At 41.1% G+C, this 19,072-nt stretch overlaps 2 protein-coding genes across 8 annotated transcripts in view; both read right to left on the reverse strand.

Annotated features, from left to right (window-relative positions):
* On the reverse strand, positions 1–13,558 carry igf3 (insulin-like growth factor 3). 3 transcript variants are annotated; one of them, XM_061841344.1, is made up of 6 exons: positions 13,422–13,558; positions 12,287–12,390; positions 8,300–8,392; positions 7,414–7,546; positions 4,208–4,395; positions 1–2,846 (listed from the first exon to the last, which is right to left on the reverse strand). In XM_061841344.1, exons 2-6 carry the CDS (start codon positions 12,383–12,385, stop codon positions 2,646–2,648), a joined length of 714 nt encoding a protein of 237 aa, XP_061697328.1. In that variant the 5' UTR covers positions 12,386–12,390; positions 13,422–13,558; the 3' UTR covers positions 1–2,645. The 3 variants fall into 3 exon arrangements, with proteins under 3 accessions (XP_061697328.1, XP_061697344.1, XP_061697336.1); XM_061841360.1 differs by lacking the exons at positions 12,287–12,390; positions 13,422–13,558 and adding an exon at positions 11,840–11,858; XM_061841352.1 differs by lacking the exons at positions 12,287–12,390; positions 13,422–13,558 and adding an exon at positions 11,207–11,775.
* Positions 12,638–19,072, reverse strand: part of lrif1 (ligand dependent nuclear receptor interacting factor 1) — a 9,248-nt gene continuing 2,813 nt past the window's right edge. For 2 of the 5 annotated variants that reach the window (XM_061841274.1, XM_061841264.1), the window contains exons 3-5: positions 16,023–17,445; positions 14,389–14,707; positions 12,638–13,701 (exon numbers count right to left, since the gene is read on the reverse strand). In XM_061841274.1, coding sequence (XP_061697258.1) covers positions 13,427–13,701; positions 14,389–14,707; positions 16,023–17,445 — 2,017 coding nt within the window. In that variant the 3' untranslated portion in view covers positions 12,638–13,426. The remainder of the gene's footprint in view (positions 13,702–14,388; positions 14,708–16,022; positions 17,446–19,072) is intronic. The other 3 variants (XM_061841284.1, XM_061841292.1, XM_061841301.1) reach the window with 3 other exon arrangements.

Raw genomic sequence — 19,072 nt, forward strand, 5'->3', positions numbered from 1 at the left:
TCGGATTGAACATATTTTAATCTGAGCAGTCGTACTATATGTTGTCTAAGAGAAATAAATAGTGCTTTTAAATATTACACAGATAAGTAACATGATATGGTGTACTAAATAGAGAAAAAAAACCCAGCTACATACACAAAAAATAAGATAAAAATGAGATAATTTACAAGAAAATGTTATCAAAGTGCACGTAATAATAATAATAATAATAATAATAAACAATTGCAACATATTTAAAAAACAGCTCTACTGTACAGCTGCCAGAAATATACAGAAAGAGATTTGAATAGGACGAGAACAGCAGCTGGAGAATTATTCATAACATTTGCAAACTAATGAAAAACTAAAATCACAATAAATACAGAAAGCCAAAGACCATGTAAGGCCACTTAAATGTGGCAGTTGTTGGCAAAGTTCGCACAACATATTACTGCTGTTGCTGTGTTAACACGGGTCAAAATATTCGGGACAGTTTCTGTGACATTTACATGGGAATTTAAACTAATCAAGTTTGGAAAATATTATTTTTATTATTATGAAAATAACCCTAGGGGAAAAACTGGCAAAGTGCAGCACACTTGATTCAAGGTACCACTGTACTTTTTGAAAGAGAGTTTGGTCAGGATTATGCAAAAAAATATTCAGTAAAGAAAAAAAGTATTTGAAGACGCTGCTATATTGCAAATTCTCCCACTTAGAAATCGTGGAGTGGTCGGAAATTTTCATCGTAGGTGCATGTCCACGGTGAGACAGATAATCTAAAAAGAAAAATCCAGAAATCACAATGATTTTTTTTTCAACGATTTATTTGTGTGACATAGCTGCAAATAAGTATTTGAACACCTGTCTATCAGCAAGAATTCTGACCCCCAAAGACCTGTTAGTCCGCCTTTAAAAGTCCACCTACACTCCATGTATTACCCTGATATAAGATGCACCTGTGTGAGGTTGTTAGCTGCATAAAGACGCCTGTGTCCACCCCATAAAATCAGTAAGACTCAAACTTGGAACATGGTCAAGACCAAAGAGCTGTCCAAATACACCAGAGACAAAATTGTACAACTCCACATGGCTGGAAAGGGCTAAGGAAAAATTGCCCAGTAGCTTGGTGAAAAAAAGGTCCCCTGTTGGAGCAATCGTTAGAAAAATGGAAGAAGCCAAACATGCCGGTCAATCTCAATCGGAGTGGAGCCCCTTGCAAGATATCACCTAGTGGGGTCTCAATGATCCTTAAAAAGGTGAGGAATCAGCCCAGGACGACACAAGAGGACTTGGTCAATGACCTGAAAAGGCCTGGGAGAACCGTTTCCAAGGTGACTGTTGGTAATACACTAAGACGTCATGGTTTGAAATCATGCATGGCACAGAAGGGTCCCCTGCTTAAACCAGCACATGTCAAGGCCCGTCTTAAGTTTGCCAATGACCATTTGGATGATACAGAGGAGTCATGGGAGAAAGTTTTGTGGTCAGATGAGACCAAAATTGAACTTTTTGGTCATAATTCAACTAACGGTGTTTGGAGGAAGACAAATGATGAGTTCCATCCCAAAAACACCGTCCCTACTGTGAATCATGGGGGTCGTAGCATCATGGTTTGGGGGTGTTTTTCTGCACATGGGAAAGGACGACTGCACTGGGATAGGATGACCGCGGCCATGTATTGTGAGATTTTGGGGAACAACCTCTTTCCCTCAGTCAGAGCAGTGAAGATGGGTCGTGGCTGGGTCTTTCAACACGACAATGACCCGAAGCACACAGCCAGGAAAACCAAAGAGTGGCTCCGTAAGAAGCATATCAAGGTTCTGTCATGGCCTAGCCAGTCTCCAGACCTGAACCCAATAGAAAATCTTTGGAGGGAGCTGAAACTCTGTATTTCTCAGCGACGGCCTAGAAACCTGTCCGATCTCGAGAAGATCTGTGTGGAGGAGTGGGCCAAAATCCCTCCTGCAGTGTGTGCAAACCTGGTGAACAACTACAGGAAACGTTTGACCTCTGTAATAGCAAACAAAGGCTACTGTACCAAATATTAACATTGGTTTTCTCGGGTGTTCAAATACTTATTTCCAACTGTATCACACAAATAAATAGTTGAAAAAAAAATCATACATTGTGATTTCTGGATTTTTCTTTTTAGATTAGTTTTCTCACAGTGGACATGCCCCTACGATGAAAATTTCAGACCCCTCCGTGATTTCTAAGTGGGAGAACTTGCAATATAGCAGGCTGTTCAAATACTCATTTTCTTCACTGTGGGTTCCCAACTGTATTCAACTTCCCTACTGAACCAACATTAATGTTGTAAATTCATAGTTAGTTCCTGTTTATTTGCATAAATTCCCAAATATCCTCTGTAATACCCATGGAAAGTTACCAATCGTTGATTGTAATATTACGCCCATAAGAAAGGTTGAACTCTGCAGCGTGAGTAGAGGAAACATTTAATATGGAGCTTCGGTATGGTAAAAGTCACTAGTTCGTGCTTTACTAATTACGGATCGGTAACTTGAGTATTCAAAATATTAAACCAAGAGCAGTTTTCCAGAAGAACCATCTACTGATGAGAGTCAGGCCAGTCCTACAAAAAGGGTCCATGAGACAAACTCACTCAAATGGTGAAAGAGCCTCCATTTGAAGAGGTCAGCGGGTTAAAAGGATGTCCTTTTGGTGACCATCTTGGGGTGGGGGGGCTCGCTTGTTGTGAGCTGTCGATTCATCTTCCTGCGCGATGTCGTTTTCTTTGGGAATGTTTGTTTTGTTTTGTTCCTATAGGCCTCTCTCTTTGGACTGTTGGGTGGCCCCAGGTGCTGCAAAAGTCTTTTCTGAAATACTGCTTGGAACTGATAGGCCTGTAAGACAACGATAAGCAAAAACAGAGCGTTTCAAGGACTCGGCAAGCAGTGGTTTCTCCGCATCAGATGACCTTGGTCCTTTCTTTGACCTGAACTGATTTGACGGCTTGGTACTGACTTGTTATGTTTCAGTATCAGTATTATTTGCTGCATGCCTTTATTTACATTCTTTTATCTAGTAAATGATTATCTCGCATCAACATGACCATTTCAACATACAGTCGTCATTAAGTATTTCGTTTTTTTTTGATCACCGAGTGTAAATGATCATTTTGCTTTCTTTGCTCCGACAAACTTTCCAAACAAACAGAGGCCATTCAGACTTGACTAGTGAAAGATTCCCAGTTTCTAAATGTATCACTTGACATTACAGAGTAGACACAATCAACATTCTGATTAAAGATTATGAATGAAATGCCTCACAAATAATTAAGGAGGTCACTAAAATATACTTTCTTCCATTCACTTTCTGTACCGGTAATCGTCATTAGTGTCACGGTCATTGTGGATCTGATTCCAGCTGATTCTTGATGAGAGGCGAGGTAGACCCTGAACTGGTCGGGAGCCAATTGTAGGTCACGGATGTAAACAAACAACCCTTCGCACTCACATTCACACCTTCGATTAAGCTACCATGGATCTTTTGGGGATGTGGAAGGAAACGGTACCCAGAGAACACCCACGCGTGGAGGGGAAAAATGACCTGTTCAGGGTGTACTGGCCGCCCAAAGTCAGCTGGGATAGGCTCCGGCGTGCCCTGCAATCCTATTGAGGAGAAGCGGAACGGTACATGGATAGTCGCCAATCGTATTGCTCGGTCTGAGTCTGGCAAAATGTACATCCATCCATCCATTTTCTTATCCGCTTATCCTCACGAGGGTCACAGGGAGTGCTGGAGCCTATCCTAGCTTATCCCAGCTGTCAAAGGGCAGGAGGCGGGGTACACCCTGAACCGGTCGCCAGCCAATCGCAGGACACATCAACACAAACAGCCACACTCACAATCACACCTATGGGCAATTGAGAGTGTCCAATTAATGCGGCATGTTTTTGGGGATGTGGGAGGAAACCGGAGTGCCCGGAGGAAACCCACGCAGGCACGGGGAGAACATGCAAACTCCACGATCGAACCCTGGACCTCAGAACTGTGATGCCATTGCTTGCTGCCCGCAAAATATACATGGTTTAGGAATACAGGAGGAAGATGGAGTACCAAACAAAAGCGACAAAAGCACTGCGAGAATATGCAATCTCAACCCCACACCCAATAAAAACAAAATATACTAATCCCAATTCTCAGAATCTTGTCTTGTTAAACAAGAAGCAGGTCTTTACAGTCAAGTCAGTGGAGTTCTTACCACAACAGTTTGTCTTGTGGTCAGCGGTTCTGTGCTTGTGCTTGGCCAAGCTGTCGTCTGTTGTTGCTTCTTTGCCTTAGCGCAGTACATCTCCAGATGATGGAGGTCACACCCGTTCGACCGGCAGCATTTGTCCACGATTCCCTTCCCTCTGGGCCGGGAACCGTAACCAGACCAGGTACCTTTGCCTTTCATAAGAAACATGCAATCCATCATAGTCCATTTTGAAAACTACATAGCATCAAGATCATTGCAGTCTTTGTTGTCTTATTGAAGTAGTCCTGAGTGGCACATTTGAAGCAGGACAATTAAATATCTTCTGGGTTCAGTTGTGCTCTTTTAGTAACCCAATACCCTGAACGTGACAATTTCAAGGCTAAACGATCCCCCTAACCCAGACAATTGGCAAGAAATTGATTTTGACATGGTAACCCTTATAGTACTGATTAATCATGCTCACCGATAGGATAAAATGTTGCCATTTTAGCAAGCGGCCTTTATTTTCTGTACTTTAAATATCTTCCTGCTTTTTGTTTTTAGATGCTTTCCATCATGGGGCGGCTCTGGCTCAAGCGCGGGTTGTCCAACGACTGAATTGTAGCTGGTTTGAATCCCGGCTGCGGCTGTCTGCGTGTCGAAGTATCCTTGGGCATGACACTGAACCTTAATTTTACTCCCATTGCGCCCAGTGGTACACGAATGTGTGGGTGATTTTTTTTTTTTTAACCATGTAGAGTACATTAAGTTACAGTACTTTGTGTATGAAATGCGCTACAGAAATAAAGTTGCCTTGCTGTAATGTTCAGTAACAGGCAAAATGCCATTGGATTAAATATTCAACAAGCAACCAAAAATCATAGTCCCGTTATTGGTGTCCAAGCAGTGTTAGTGTGAGCCATCACTGTCTCCCCCCCCCCCCCCCCCCACCCCCCCCCCCACCCCCTGTACCTTTCTATGAAAACAAAGCTGCTCTCAGATAGCAAGTGCTGCAACAATAATGCTATCGCACAATGTGGCACTGTGTTCTGGTGGGTATGCTCCCATTTTGAAGTGTTGCTACCACATTGATACCAGATGGAGACAGCGGCCTCGGTCAGAACGGGAGAAAGGTAATCAGGTCAAAGGGCCCGCGGCTGGCTTCCACCGTGCACGCGTGCAATTGACAAGGGATACATGGTTAAATATGGATTCAACATTGAAAATGCAAAAAGTAAATACACCTCGAGGGACCATTTGGTAAAATCTGGCACGCAAACAAAAAAATGAATTGTGCCTCTCAACTTGCTGCAAAGACCTTACATATTGTACATGTGCAGCAGATTATTGCCAGGGAGACAATCAAAGAATGCTCTGACGGAGGGGAGTCAAACATAAAGCCCTTGGGCTAAAACTGGCACACGAACAGGACAACAAGTAAGTCAGCAAAATGAATTTGAAAGTGGGAAAAAAAACTACACCACATTGTGGTGGCGACGACTAAGGATAGCTTTAAAAATTCTCATGTTCATGTTTTTTTTCAAGAAATCTGGGGGGGGGTTGTGTGTAAAATTATTTAAAAAGTTATTAAATGTAAGAATTTTCCAACTTTTTTGTTTTGTTTAGCATCAAAACAAAGGGGGAAAACTATTACAGTGAATAAAATAAGTATTTCAACACCCTGCTGTATTGTATCGTGGAGTGGTCGGAAATTTTCATCGTAGGTGCATGTCCACGGTGAGACAGATAATATAAAAAGAAAAATCCAAAAATCAAAATGTATGATTTTTTTAACAAATTTTTTTTGTGATACATCTGCAAAGAAGTATTAGAACACCTGAGAAAACCAATGTTAATATTTGTTTGCAATTACAGAGGTAAAACATTTCCTGGAGTTGTTCACCAGGTTTGCACACACTGCAGGAGGGATTTTGGCCTACTCCTCCACACAGATCTTCTCGAGATCAGACAGGTTTCTGGGCTGTCGCTGAGAAACACCGAGTTTCAGCTCCCTCCAAAGATTTTCTATTGGGTTTAGGTCTGGAGACTGGCTAGGCCACTCGAGAACCTTGATGTGTTTCTTACGGAGCCACTCCTTGGTTTTCCTGGCTGTGTGCTTTGGATCATTGTCATGTTGAAAGACCCAGCCATGACCCATCTTCAATGCTCTGACTGAGGGAAAGAGGTTGTTGCCCAAAATCTCACAACACATGGCCACGGTCATCCTCTCCTTGATACAGTGCAGTCGTCCTGTCCCATGAGCAGAAAAACACCCCCAAAGCATGATGCTACCACCCCCATGCTTCACAGTAAGGATGGTGTTCTTGGGACGGAACTCATCATTCGTCTTCCTCCAAACACCGTTAGTGGAATTATGTAGTTCCATTTTGGTCTCATCTGACCACAAAACTGTCTCTCGTGTCTTTGGACAGCTCTTTGGTCTTGGCAATGTTCCAAGTTTGAGTCTTACTGATTGTATGGGGCGGACAGGTGTCTTTATCCAGCTAACGACCTCACACAGATCTCACATCTAATTCAGGCTAATACATGGAGTGGAGGTGGACTTTTAAAGGCGGACTAACAGGTCTTTGAGGGTCAGAATTCTAGCTGATAGGTGTTCAAATAGCTATTTGCAGCTGTATCACACAAATAAATGGTAAAAAAAAAAAAATCTTACATTGTGATTCCTGTATTTTTCTTTTTAGATTATCTTTCACAGTTGACATGCACCTACAATGAAAATTTCAGACCCCTCCGTGATTTCTAAGTGGGAGAACTTGCACTGTAGAAGGGTGTTCAAATTCTTATTTTCTTCACTGTATTTATCAATACATTAAGTATGCGATTTAACGGACCGAGAGCATTGACTTCTCATTGGGGTGTATGTGGCCCCTGAACTACAATGTGTTTGACACCCCTGCAACTATATTGTTGTTATCCTCTTAGTACTGCAATTATGATCCTAATGTGCAGAAAAAAAAAGAAAAAAAACAGGTGACACTGGCGACTCCTTCCATATCCATACCTCACCCCAGTGTCAAAAAAAGATATGAAATACTCTGTGCGCAAACAAGACTCGAGCAGGTGTTGTTAGACGTGGATCAAAAATGTGCATTTCTTTTTAAGGCATGGTTATATTTAGATGAGAAATGCTCAAAACCATTTCAAAACAGTCCCCGAGAAAACCTTCGGTATCAAGCGTGCAACACAAACCACGAAAACGCACGCACCCAAGTAGAGTCCTCGATCACCGCACACAAACAGGAGGTCGTTGAGAAGTTCCGAGCCACAGCGAAGTTTGGCTCCTTCCGAGCAGGGAGGCCCGCTGAGCAGGCACACGGTGGAGCAGAACACGCACAACACCTGAGGACAACGGGAAAACGTTTCGGATTGAAAGCGGTTCTCTCTGAGAGGGACCAAAACCAGTGGTGAACTCGCCTCGTGCAGAATTTAGCAAGACGGTTTTGGACATTGGACGAACGATACAGCATTTCTGTCCTATGTCTTGATCATTTATAAGATTGCAGATGAAAAGTTTGGGAAGGTTAAACTGCACATCAGACTCATGGCAATTTTCATGGAAAAACAGACCAAAACACAAGCGAACCAGATTTATCCTACACATACACAAAGTGCCAGTGAGAATACGTCAACAGTGATACTAACAATGGAAAATCTTAATTAATTATATTATTATTATAGTAGTATGTCAACTAAATGACGAGGACTAAGGATTCCCTCATTTTCGTATTTTCTACGTAACTAAACTTTTGGCACAAGTATAAATAACAGTGATTCCTATAAAATTCCATATTAAGCCATTTGTAAAGATTTTGGATTTATTACATTCGTGACATTTAAACATTCAGAAGTTCCAATTTAGTGTCCAATTTTGGGCTTTCAGTTTTTCGTTTTAGATAAAATAATGTCATAGTTCAAACTAATAAAGTTCTAAACAGTTTGAGCACTTTTCATTTCTAATGATATTGTCACTTTAGATGCAAAGTTAAAAGTGGACGAAACACAGAATGCAGAGCATCACTGGCGATAACTACAAAATACCTTTTAGCTGTTGAAATTCTATATTAGGCTATATTAGGCAAAGAAACAACTTACCTTTAATGGCAGCGGTCTCCCAGATGGGCACCGTGAAGACTTCATCCTGCCTGTGCAAAGGCACTTGAGCACACCTTCGGTGTTATAGTCTAGCTGTAGGAGAGGAGGAAGGACAACACCACAGAGAGAGAGAGATGGCCTCCCTCCACTCGTTTGCAAATTCAATTTCAAATCTCATCTGATTCTCATATCAGATGAATCAACACTCCGTTAGAGGGACTGAACCAGTTCGAAAACGTTCCTTACGATCTTGTGATACAGTGGATAGAAAAAGTTGACAAGCCTCTGTCTGGAGACACCAGTCACACAAAGCTAAATCACGTCGGTGCGCTTTCTGGATCCAATTGCGTGATTTCAGTTTTCTACTGAATTGTATAATTTGAAGGCCATTGGAGTTGTTCTACCGGAGTCTTGATCACCTCGACCAAAACACCAAAGCATGATGATTGTGACGTTCACCTTGGGTATATGTCATGTCAGTGGTGTGCCATGTTCCAATAAATTACATACGGTACACATCCCATTTTTGTAAATATTTCATTCCATATTATTATGGGGCCATCAACCTAAATATTTTCACTGAGGGGAACCTTATTCATACTACTCAAAATGTTAGTTGCATCGTTCGTTTCCCAAGATGAAGAGAAACTATGGCTGTTGCATTTTCAACTGACCAGGTAAAGATTATTATGACTATTTAGTCCAAGGTTTAACTGCAGTATGAACAGTTCAAAATTGCGTTCAGCGTTGCCACAAAAATGTCTGTGATAAAATCCACTACCCCAAAAATGTCCAGAAAAGCCTACTAAAACATTTGAGCTATATCTCATCTTTTTTAAAGATCCTTTTAATTGGTGGAAGATATTTGCTGAATCCAATTAAAGGCCCAGCACACAGTGACATCCCAGTAATCGGGGGTGCGCACACTTTTCCAACCAGAGTTACCCCAGTTTATTTTTTACGTCCTGTCTCATTAAGAGTTGGGGATAAAAAAATATATATATATCTTGAGTTGTAACGGTCATAGGTCGCAGTTATGATGGAAATTATTTTTGAAATGATTCATGTCTGTCTTTTATATCCCCAAAAACCTCATTTTTGAACAGGAGTGTGGAGAATTTCTCTAGCAGCTGTACTTGCCAAACCATGATTTTTGGTATACTGCGATTACACATATATGTATGTGGTTTCAGCGATGTGGCTTATGAGGAGAATTTTGAGAGCCCTCCTGCAGGGTGTGGAATGCGTAAAGAAAGAACCGATTTTAGCATATGTGGACTAGTGACCTAGCAGAGTATTTGCTCTGGGTGAATACCATAGAGTTACAAAAATAAATAAAAAAAATCGGGTGATAGTTTTACAGACAAAGCTGCAGATCTCAAAACTGTAGACCAGATGTGTCAAACTCAAGGCCCGAGGGCCGGATCCGGCCCGCAACATTGGTTTTATGTGGCCCGCGAAGGCAAATCACGTGTGTCAATGCCCATGATTCTTGTTAAAATCTGTACAAAAATTTGGACTTGTCATATCATAAATTACAAGATGGAGATATTGAAAGCATTTTTGTCTGACCTAACATCAACAACTGTTGAAAAACACATTACACTTGATTTATGATTCGAAAACTAGTCAATTAATTTCACGTCTAAAGATGATGAGGTGATTAAAGGTTTTTATGGTTTCACTCATAACGGCTCTCTGGGGGAAACGGGAACTACAAAGTGGCACACGACAAAAATGAGTTTGACACCCCTACGACTGTGACAAGGCCCATCATCATCATCGCTAAATGAAATGAAAAATGAGTACAATATAAAAGGAAATGAAGAGGAGGATGCTAGGTGATTTTGTGAATTTGGAGAAAAGGGCAGCTTCATATTTTATTGTCTTCCTTTCTTCTCATCTCTGATGGTTATGAAGATAGTTCATGTTACCAAGAACGTAGAATAATTTTAACATTCCGTTGTTTTTGCTATCCAAATTTTTGGGGTCGACACCTTCCAGACTCGACTGATTATAGGACTGTAAATTTGACCGATGCAGTTTATTTTTTGTAACTGTAGCGTGAGGCAGGCTACTTTCCCCACCTTGCGGATTGTTTTGGTACTGGGCAGAACAGTTTGTCATGTTCTGCTGTTGACACAACTCTTTTATACAGCAACTGATAACAGCTGTTCTTTTTGCTGAAATATTGACATGGTGTGTGAATAAGTTGTCAAGAAAGGCCTATAAAAACAAAATTAGTCTTTTGCTCGAGTCCTTCAGTGAAAACTGAGCTAACACATTTGCTGACGAAGAATGCTACAGACCTAAAACAGGTCTTTGTGTCAAACTAGTGGGCCTGACTTCATGTGAGAAACTGACATGATTATTATTTCATTGCTTCTCAACAGTATTATCATAAGCACTCTCATTTCTTTGAAACTGTTCTGCTTTACTCTGTGATATGGATCCCCCACCGGGTGTGAAATAAAGAGGAAAGAGTTGAAACACTAGCTTGGTTAATTTTAGAGCCTTTTATGCCAATTCTAATTGGTTTAGAAGCCCAAACAGAATAAAAGTGCTCCCTATAAATGTCAATTGTAATAAACAAGGCAAATCTGAATACAATGGAATATTTCTTTTGCCAAAAGGTTCTGAAGTTAAATAAGATCTGTGAAATGGTTTGCACACATGGCAACTATGACAGCTATCGACAGAGCTCATCTGCTGCAAAATGTTTGTTCCGATTAAAGGCAATTCACATCATGTATACACCCGATCGGAATGGATCGTATCCCATGTAAACAGCACCCTTCTACCAATTTACTCACTCCAAACCATCAAAGTCTGCTCTCTCTAACCTTGTCTCCAAAACATCCAACTTTGTCTGTCTCTCTAATGAGTTTGTTTCTAATCCCATCCAACCTGTTCGCTCCAAGCGAGGACTTCAGCATCTTCATTTCTGCTGCCTCCAGTTCTGCTTCCTGTTGTTTCTTCAGTGCCACCCTCTCTAATCCGTACATCATGGCCGGCCTCACCGCTGTTTTATAAACTTTGTCCTTCATCCTAGTGGAGACTTCTGTCACATAGAACACCAGACACCTTCTGCCAACTATTCCACCCCGCTTGGACCCGTTTCTTCACCTCCTTACCACACTCTCCATTGCTCTAATTCATTGATGTTCCTGTACTACAGCTACATATACAAAACTTTTAAATCCACGGAACTGTAGAGAACCTTCCTGGACGTGGTCGCAGGGGGAAAGGTTATAACAAATTGAAGAGGCAAATAAGAACAGAACAATCCCAAAAGGAATTGAAAGATGAATGCCAAGATCAAAGTACAGGCTACACAATATTTGAGGCTGAGGGCTACTTCGTGAGCACCGATCGTATGTAGGGCTACGTGACCTGTTTGTGGCAAATTTCAGACTCAGTTTATTACACGTACATAAAATCTTTTTCTTTTTTTGTAGTAAATGACATTACAGCCAACTTCAGAATTTAAAGCAAAAATAATAGTAACAATTTGTGGCCTATGGTATTTTTACAACATACCTCGCGGGCGCTTTATATGGTCCTTGCAGGCTACCATTCGCCCACGGGCACCGCGTTGGTGACCCCTGATTTAAAATATCTAAAAGCACAACACGAAGTTGAAGCAAGAAAAAGGTAAAGCACTGCCCTTTATATTGTAATATTTAAATTATGAATGCAATATTTGTCAAGAACAGACTCGCTTATTTTGAATAATGCAATGTGTATTTTTTTTCATTTTCATAAATCCAAAATTGTTAAAAAAGTGTTTCCGTCTGCCAAAGCCAACACTTTGGACCAATTTGATTTTGTCAATCACAGAAGTTTACATTGAAAAGGAATTCAGGGGGTCGACAGGACTAACGCTATATTTGTATGAAAAACACGTTTACATCGTGATGATAAAACTGTGAAAATGTATGAAAAAGAAGTGTGACTACCTGCTGCGCAAAGTAGGTAATTGCTTACCATTTGTGACCTTGAAGCCTCGCAGATGTCGGGAGGCGCTCCTGTAATCAAAACGTGCTCGTGTAATCGTTTCACAACGACCCTCCTCAATTCAAACATGTTTCCTGCGTGGTCGGACAGCAAATCATATTTTAACAGTGTTGTTTTGTATCACAAATTCATTTTCAAGTTTCTATTCCTTTTGGCACAAACACTATCTAATTGCAGTTTCCATAAGGAACAATTTTCTACGCCCCAAAAAAAAAAAAAAAAAAAAAATAGCCATTGCAGCACTGACATCAAGATGAAGATTTCTAAAAAAAGCTATTAGTGACTCAATGCAAAAAGAAGACTTCAGTCATTACAGTTTAGTATATTATTCTTTAATAATCGGTCTAGTAAGCAATACGATAAATTGAAACAAATCAAGCCAATGGATGTTAATGCTAAACAATAAAATAGTGTTATAAACATTACGTCTTGAAATAAGTCAGTTGACCTGATTCATATTCTAACATTAACAAACACGTTATTTGAATATAAAAGCCGTCATCAAACCAAAGGTGAGATGAAAAACTGCTTAGAAAAAATATGGACAATCATATAAAAATAGGACGAAGTGCAAATATTTAACGAGTAGTGTTTGTTTTCAGTAGCTGTATGAGAATGTACTATTTCCTGGAAAAAGAGGAGGCAGATTAAGGGCCACAATAAAAGTACACTAAAAGACAAAACAAATAAATAAAATTGTTCTTGTGGCCCACTACTACTATGAGAGTTACTAACTTGCTTAATTTCAGTTGAATTACTGTTGAACAGTGAAGAAAATAAGTATTTGAACACCCTGCTATATTGCAAGTTCTCCCCACTTAGAAATCCCTCTCACAGCGAACATGCACCGACGATGAGAAATTTCAGACCCCTCCATGATTTCTAATTGGGAGAACTCGGAATATAGCAGGGTGTTCAAATACTTATTTTCTTCACTGTATGTTTGCTCAACAATGAAGTACATTGTCAGTCTTCTTGTAAACAGGAAAAGTGACTTAGAATTTCAAATATTTTGTTACATTTGTATATTTTCCCCATTTTTATTCTTGGCTGGTTCTGTGCGTCCATGCAGACAAGGTCGGTCCGGCTAAAGTCGTACATTCACCTTTGCTATTTGAATTTTTGCCGTCCACCCCTTTTACTCGTGTGGTCTCTTGTCCATGTCAATCTCTCTGAGTCTACCGCCCTGGTGCTGGACCTCGTACTCAGACCCAGGGTACCAGGGACGCAACATGGACAGGTGGTGCGTTTCCTTGGTCTTCCCATTCTACTTGTATTTGAAAGAGCACTATTCAGGCTCCAGGCAGCTGAGGAGTCAGGAATGTAATTTTCATCGATGCTGGAGATATCGTCATCGATTGGTTCCACATAGCCAACCATTATCCCTGTGTCCAGATCACACAATAGTCTTGTTAGAAGTTCTCCCAGAAACACACTTTGCTTTCTAAGACCCATATCTCATTGGCGAAGACTTCATTGAGACTGATCAATCACGAGTTGGGGACCTCAGAGACCTCAATATTGTTGGTGCCAGAGAAACATCTGCAGGCAACGTGAGAACCAATTTACCTGATAGTCGCTCATGTAGGCCTATTTGCAACATATATTCTTGAAATATATTTGTAATGAGTATTATGTGTTCATATGTTGTGTGTGTGTGACACCAAGACAGTCCTCCAATGAGGAAAATGCTTTAGCTTCCATAAAATTGAAAATATTGTGGAAATAGCTTCGATATTGCCCAAGGTTGAAGTGGGCAAAAGTAGAGATGTCCACATACATTTAGGTGCCAATGACTGTTTTGTTTTCTTTTTTAAGCTCAAGTTATGTAATTCTTTTTCTCTATAGAGAACATATTGCAGAGTCAGCAAAAGGTCACCAATGAAATCTAAGGTTTTCACTGCGACTCCTTAGTGACCTGGCTAGTTTCCAGGAAATGACGTGGAGTTGTCTCCGCAACCAGCGGGAACTAAATGTGCCATCAGGTCGGCAACTCGTCTTCAGGTCAGTGAGCTACGGGTCTTAGCTTTTGCGTTCCAGATAAAAAGACAAAAGTTGATCAATCTTGTTACCTGCAAAAGGACTGGTAGTAACCGTGTCTCCTGACCAATTCTGTACATCTGATAGCTTTGCTCTTTTGACGTTGACTGGACTACTGCTGCGGTGAGGGTCTTGTGGATTGTAACTGTACTCCATGAAAAGTTCACTCTCTTTTACTAGGTTTGTGGTTTCCTGAATGTCTTGTGTGAGCACATTCTGTGCAGGCTCTTCGACTCCAGTCCCAGATGATTCTGGATTAATTCTCTGGAGGCAAATTCTGACATCAGATGTAACGCCAAACATTTGCCTTAGAATATGGTCAGATGATCTACAAACTGGCGCAGTTGAACTCTGCAAGTCAAAAAAAAAATAATTCAGCTGAATATTCAATCAATTCTTCGCATTCACTGACTTCACATCATTGTAAACGCAATGCCAAGCCACGGGGGCTAAAGCTTGCGTTGCGTCCTTGTGTCAATGCATCATAAATTACTTATTCACTGCTTCCATTGCTGTGAATAAGCTACGTATGGGACAAGAATCGCTTTCACGTAGGGATGACAACGAGTAATCAACAGGAAAAAATGATGTTGCCCAGTTAAGTAAATTAACTTAGCTATTATAACTAAGTCGCAAAAACAGTGAAGTGATTGGGTGTAACAGTTCACTTGTCTCATTGGTCTGGTTGGAACCTCGTTTTCGCAGAGCGTGCCCAAATTTGAAGGGCAAAACAGCTTGCAAAATGGTAAGTATATTTTTAAAAATATGGAAATTCAGACAAATTGCTCCGAAAGTGAAATTCTTCTTAAGAGCCATTAATCTAATTTTCCTAAAAACTGGAAAGGTTCTTTCAATGAGTCAGCCTTTGGGCTCTTGTTTTTGGTTTTCAGCCAAGAACTTTCATTTATGTGCATCGTGTGCCCAAACCTCCTGTGCTGTTCTGAAAATGTGTTGCAGTTCTCCTCAAAGTCAGGGGTGCCGCTACTCCTGATATTGGCTCGGACGTCACAGGGTGGAGTTTCCTCAGCAATTTACGGCCAATTCCCGTAGCAGTTTTTACTTTCCAGAACAATTCGCAAAGTAATAGAAATGGTGACCGTGGAACAGTGCCTGCTAGAACAAATAGACCTAAGATGACGAGAGGATGTGCTTATTATATATTGCAAAACCAATTTAGAAGGCGCCGGTGTATGTGGAACCAAGGGTGGAGTTGAGTACGTCATCCCATGAGCTGACTAAAACGGAGCCATCAAAAGAGATGAGCTCCGTGGAATTCTTTGTATGGCGACAATTTGTGCCCTGCGGAGGTCAAATGTCGCATAGGGGCCGCAAAGCGCCGGTCACGTGATGCAATGCACAGGAGTATAAAGTGGCCTTCGTGCTGTCACTGTTGATGAGCACTATTTAAAATAAACACTCATTAGCAGTGAGCAAAAACTAAATAATTATGTGTTATGAACACTAAACAGAAATAGGCAAATCTAGAACCAATATTACAAAAAAAACTTACATCCCTCAAGCAATGGTGTGACAAAGGCAATAAAAGACAAATATGGTTGAAAACCAGAACAATGAATATTGTACAAAAGTTTGACAAAGAGGGTTGAAAAGCAGTTATGTGCTGTAAGTGTGGTACCCAATTCTGCCACAGGAGTGGTTTCCTCACCTTCGTTTTGTCTGTGGACTCCCCACTGTTGGGGTCAGAAGCACTGGGATGTGACAAACTCTCCATTCCTAGAGAAACCGTTATGCTGTCCAGCTGTTGACGGCTCATGACCGAGTCCCTGTCATCATTTGGAGCTGTGTTTGCCATCCTGCTCTGGTCGGGTTTCTGACTTTTATCAATGGAACAATCATCCATACTTTCAGACGTTAGTTGAACATGAGCAGTATTGGAGTAATTGAGTACTGAACTCTCACATTCAGGCGCAGGGTGAAGGGTCCTTGTGCTCGTTTCAATCTCCAGTGTTTTTCCTACCAGACTTTTCACTGCCACATAATCAGATTTTGGTGGAATATAGGATACAAATATTACATTATCTTCGTCCAAAGAAGAACCCGTCGTCACGTCATCGGATATTATTTCACACAAGTTCTCTGGGTTATCGTCAGTGCAAAGGTCAATCACCTCGTTTGGTTTGTTTCCTTGTCTAACCCTTGAGTGTTGCAAGAGTGACGAAGACGATGATACAGCAGTGTTTTTGAGATGGCAACATTTTCCCACACTTTCCTTTGTCGACAAAAGGGTGTCATTTTTGGTTGCCAAAAAAATCTTACCATTGCACACAACTGAATCTTGTTGATCTCGTTTGTCGTTCGTTTCATTTGAAATCCAAGACACGGGCAACGCTTTTTCAAACAGTCCAACAGTGTCGCTACTTTCCAAGGTTTTAAACGTCTTTGATGGAGCGGAAGGAGAATTTGGGAGGTCAACAGCAAACTCAGAACTGACTTCTTCAATCGTCCACTTCATTGGGCTGTTTGGCCTCTGGGAGTCCTTTGGAATTAATTTCAAGTGGGATTTGGGTGATCCCAGTGGGAGTGAAGTCATAGGTGATGCGGAACAAAAAGAAAGTTCTGAAAGACACCTCGAAACATTGCTTTGGCAGTCAGTTGTCTTGGATGATAGACTGGCCACAGTGGTCGAGTCTGAACTTGAAAAGCAGTCAGTTGATGACATGAAACTCTTTTTAATACCTGAGGGAACATCAGAAGCAGCAACGGTTTGTACTTGATTTTGGGAGTCTATGAGGATTGTTTTTGATTTTATAGTCCCAAGTGGATATTTATTTGATGAAATACTTAGCTCCTGTCCTTGATCTTCAAAACCAACTTCACAAGGCGAGGCATTCGCAGGGGAAACCACATTTCGAGTAGATTGTTGCGTAGCTAAGGAAGTCAAGGCTGTCTTTATTCTAAAGGAAACAGGTGCTCCTGCAACATTTAGCGGTAGAGCATCCTGCGTTTTAGGTTTGTTGATTTGGGTTTGGACACATTTCCCATTGACCATTTGAACAGGAATCAGCACCATGATGTTTTTTCCATCGGCTCCAAGGGCAGGCAAAGCCTGGTAGAAAACTCCCGTCCCGCTGGGAAAAATGAGCAAAGAAACAACATATCAACTAAGAACAGGACACCACCGTGGAAGTTTAAAAAAGAAAAAAACATTCAAAACCACAAAATTTTGCTTCCAAATAAGTTATTGCATTATGGATGAGCCGAAATTATATCAGTATGATGTTGCGCTATATGTTATCAATTTGTTGGATTTTCCCAATGGATCCAGCAGTACGGGCTGAAATGTGTCCCAGAAGGAAATTAATTTGAATACAAATTTGGAATATATATGAAACACTGCATTTACAACACTGAATCTGAATCGTCCATCCATTACCAACACAGCTACTGGCTACAATTTGCTGTCTGAAATTCAACTGGCTACAATTCGCTGTCTGAAATTCACCATCTAACTTCAGTGTTAAGAAGGCAGCCAATCCAGTTACGCTTTCTTAGTATGTGACGTAACGTGACTAAATTTTAATTTTACTGAAGCCTCGACTGCAAAAAGGGCAGCCACGTGTGAACACACTTCTCCAAGAACGGCCATACAAGTACAATGACCAGAGAGACCGCAGCCATCTTTTTGGGATATGAACCAGGGACGTTGTAGTGGATCGGTAGACCTCTGAGAATGTCTTACTCGAGCCGCCATTACACAGGCATGAGGATTTCGGCAAGTATGGTAACCGATCTTTCGGTTCCGTTGATTCTTGTCCTGGGAAATGTTGGGAAACGATTTTTTGGTTCCCATTGATAATGCTCATGGGAACCGGTTTTTATATGTACTTCAGAATAAAGCCTTAGCAGGCATGAGCATTTTGTTTTTTACGCTACTAGCATTTGACTGACCCCGATATGAATAACTCGACCTTGCGCATGCGTAGCGCAGAAGCGGAAACCGGTGCCGTTTGTAAACCACACTGACAAAGCTGGGCGTTTTAATCATTAAAAATAAAGGGGTTCATGTAGGTTTGTTTTATACAGATTGTTGTATTTTGTTGAGAACTTGTTTTACATTCCACACATGGGTGAATTTTATTAAAAGTAAGCCCCGAGATCTGGGAAACGCACTTTCGGTTCCGTGTTTTCTCAGGCTGGGTAACGACACGGTAACGGAACGATCGTTTCCGTGAAATGCTCATGCCTGATTACACACCGATTACCAATCATCCGTTGCCGTAGATCTTGAACCCACCCACTGACAAAGTCATAGGAGGCTTGTAGAGACTTGTAAGCCTGTAGTTCATCAAGGTTATATGCGCTCACAGAAATCACGAGATAATTAATGATATCGGATATATAATGTCAGGGTAGCCTTCTCCATCGTCACTCCAATCGCTTGCTTGAAAATCATATGTCCTTCAATTTCACCAAGTATCTGGCTCTTCTTAAAGCGTCAAACGTGTTTTTATCCACTACGTTTGCATTTGCTTTAAACGATGTCATAACTTTTACACCAAACGGAAAAATTATCGATAGAAAAAAACGCTTCACCATTCGCCTGTGGTCTCTGAACTCTAAGACACAGGATGGCATCCGTCGCGAGGCATGATGGGTAATCGGAAACCTATCCATTGGCTGGGAACCAGTTAAGAGTGCACGGCTCTTGTGAGGATTGGCGGCTCAGAAAATGGATGGATACATAAATATTTGGAG

Source organism: Syngnathoides biaculeatus, chromosome 2 (genome assembly GCF_019802595.1).
Source record: "Syngnathoides biaculeatus isolate LvHL_M chromosome 2, ASM1980259v1, whole genome shotgun sequence".
Taxonomy (NCBI): domain Eukaryota; kingdom Metazoa; phylum Chordata; class Actinopteri; order Syngnathiformes; family Syngnathidae; genus Syngnathoides; species Syngnathoides biaculeatus.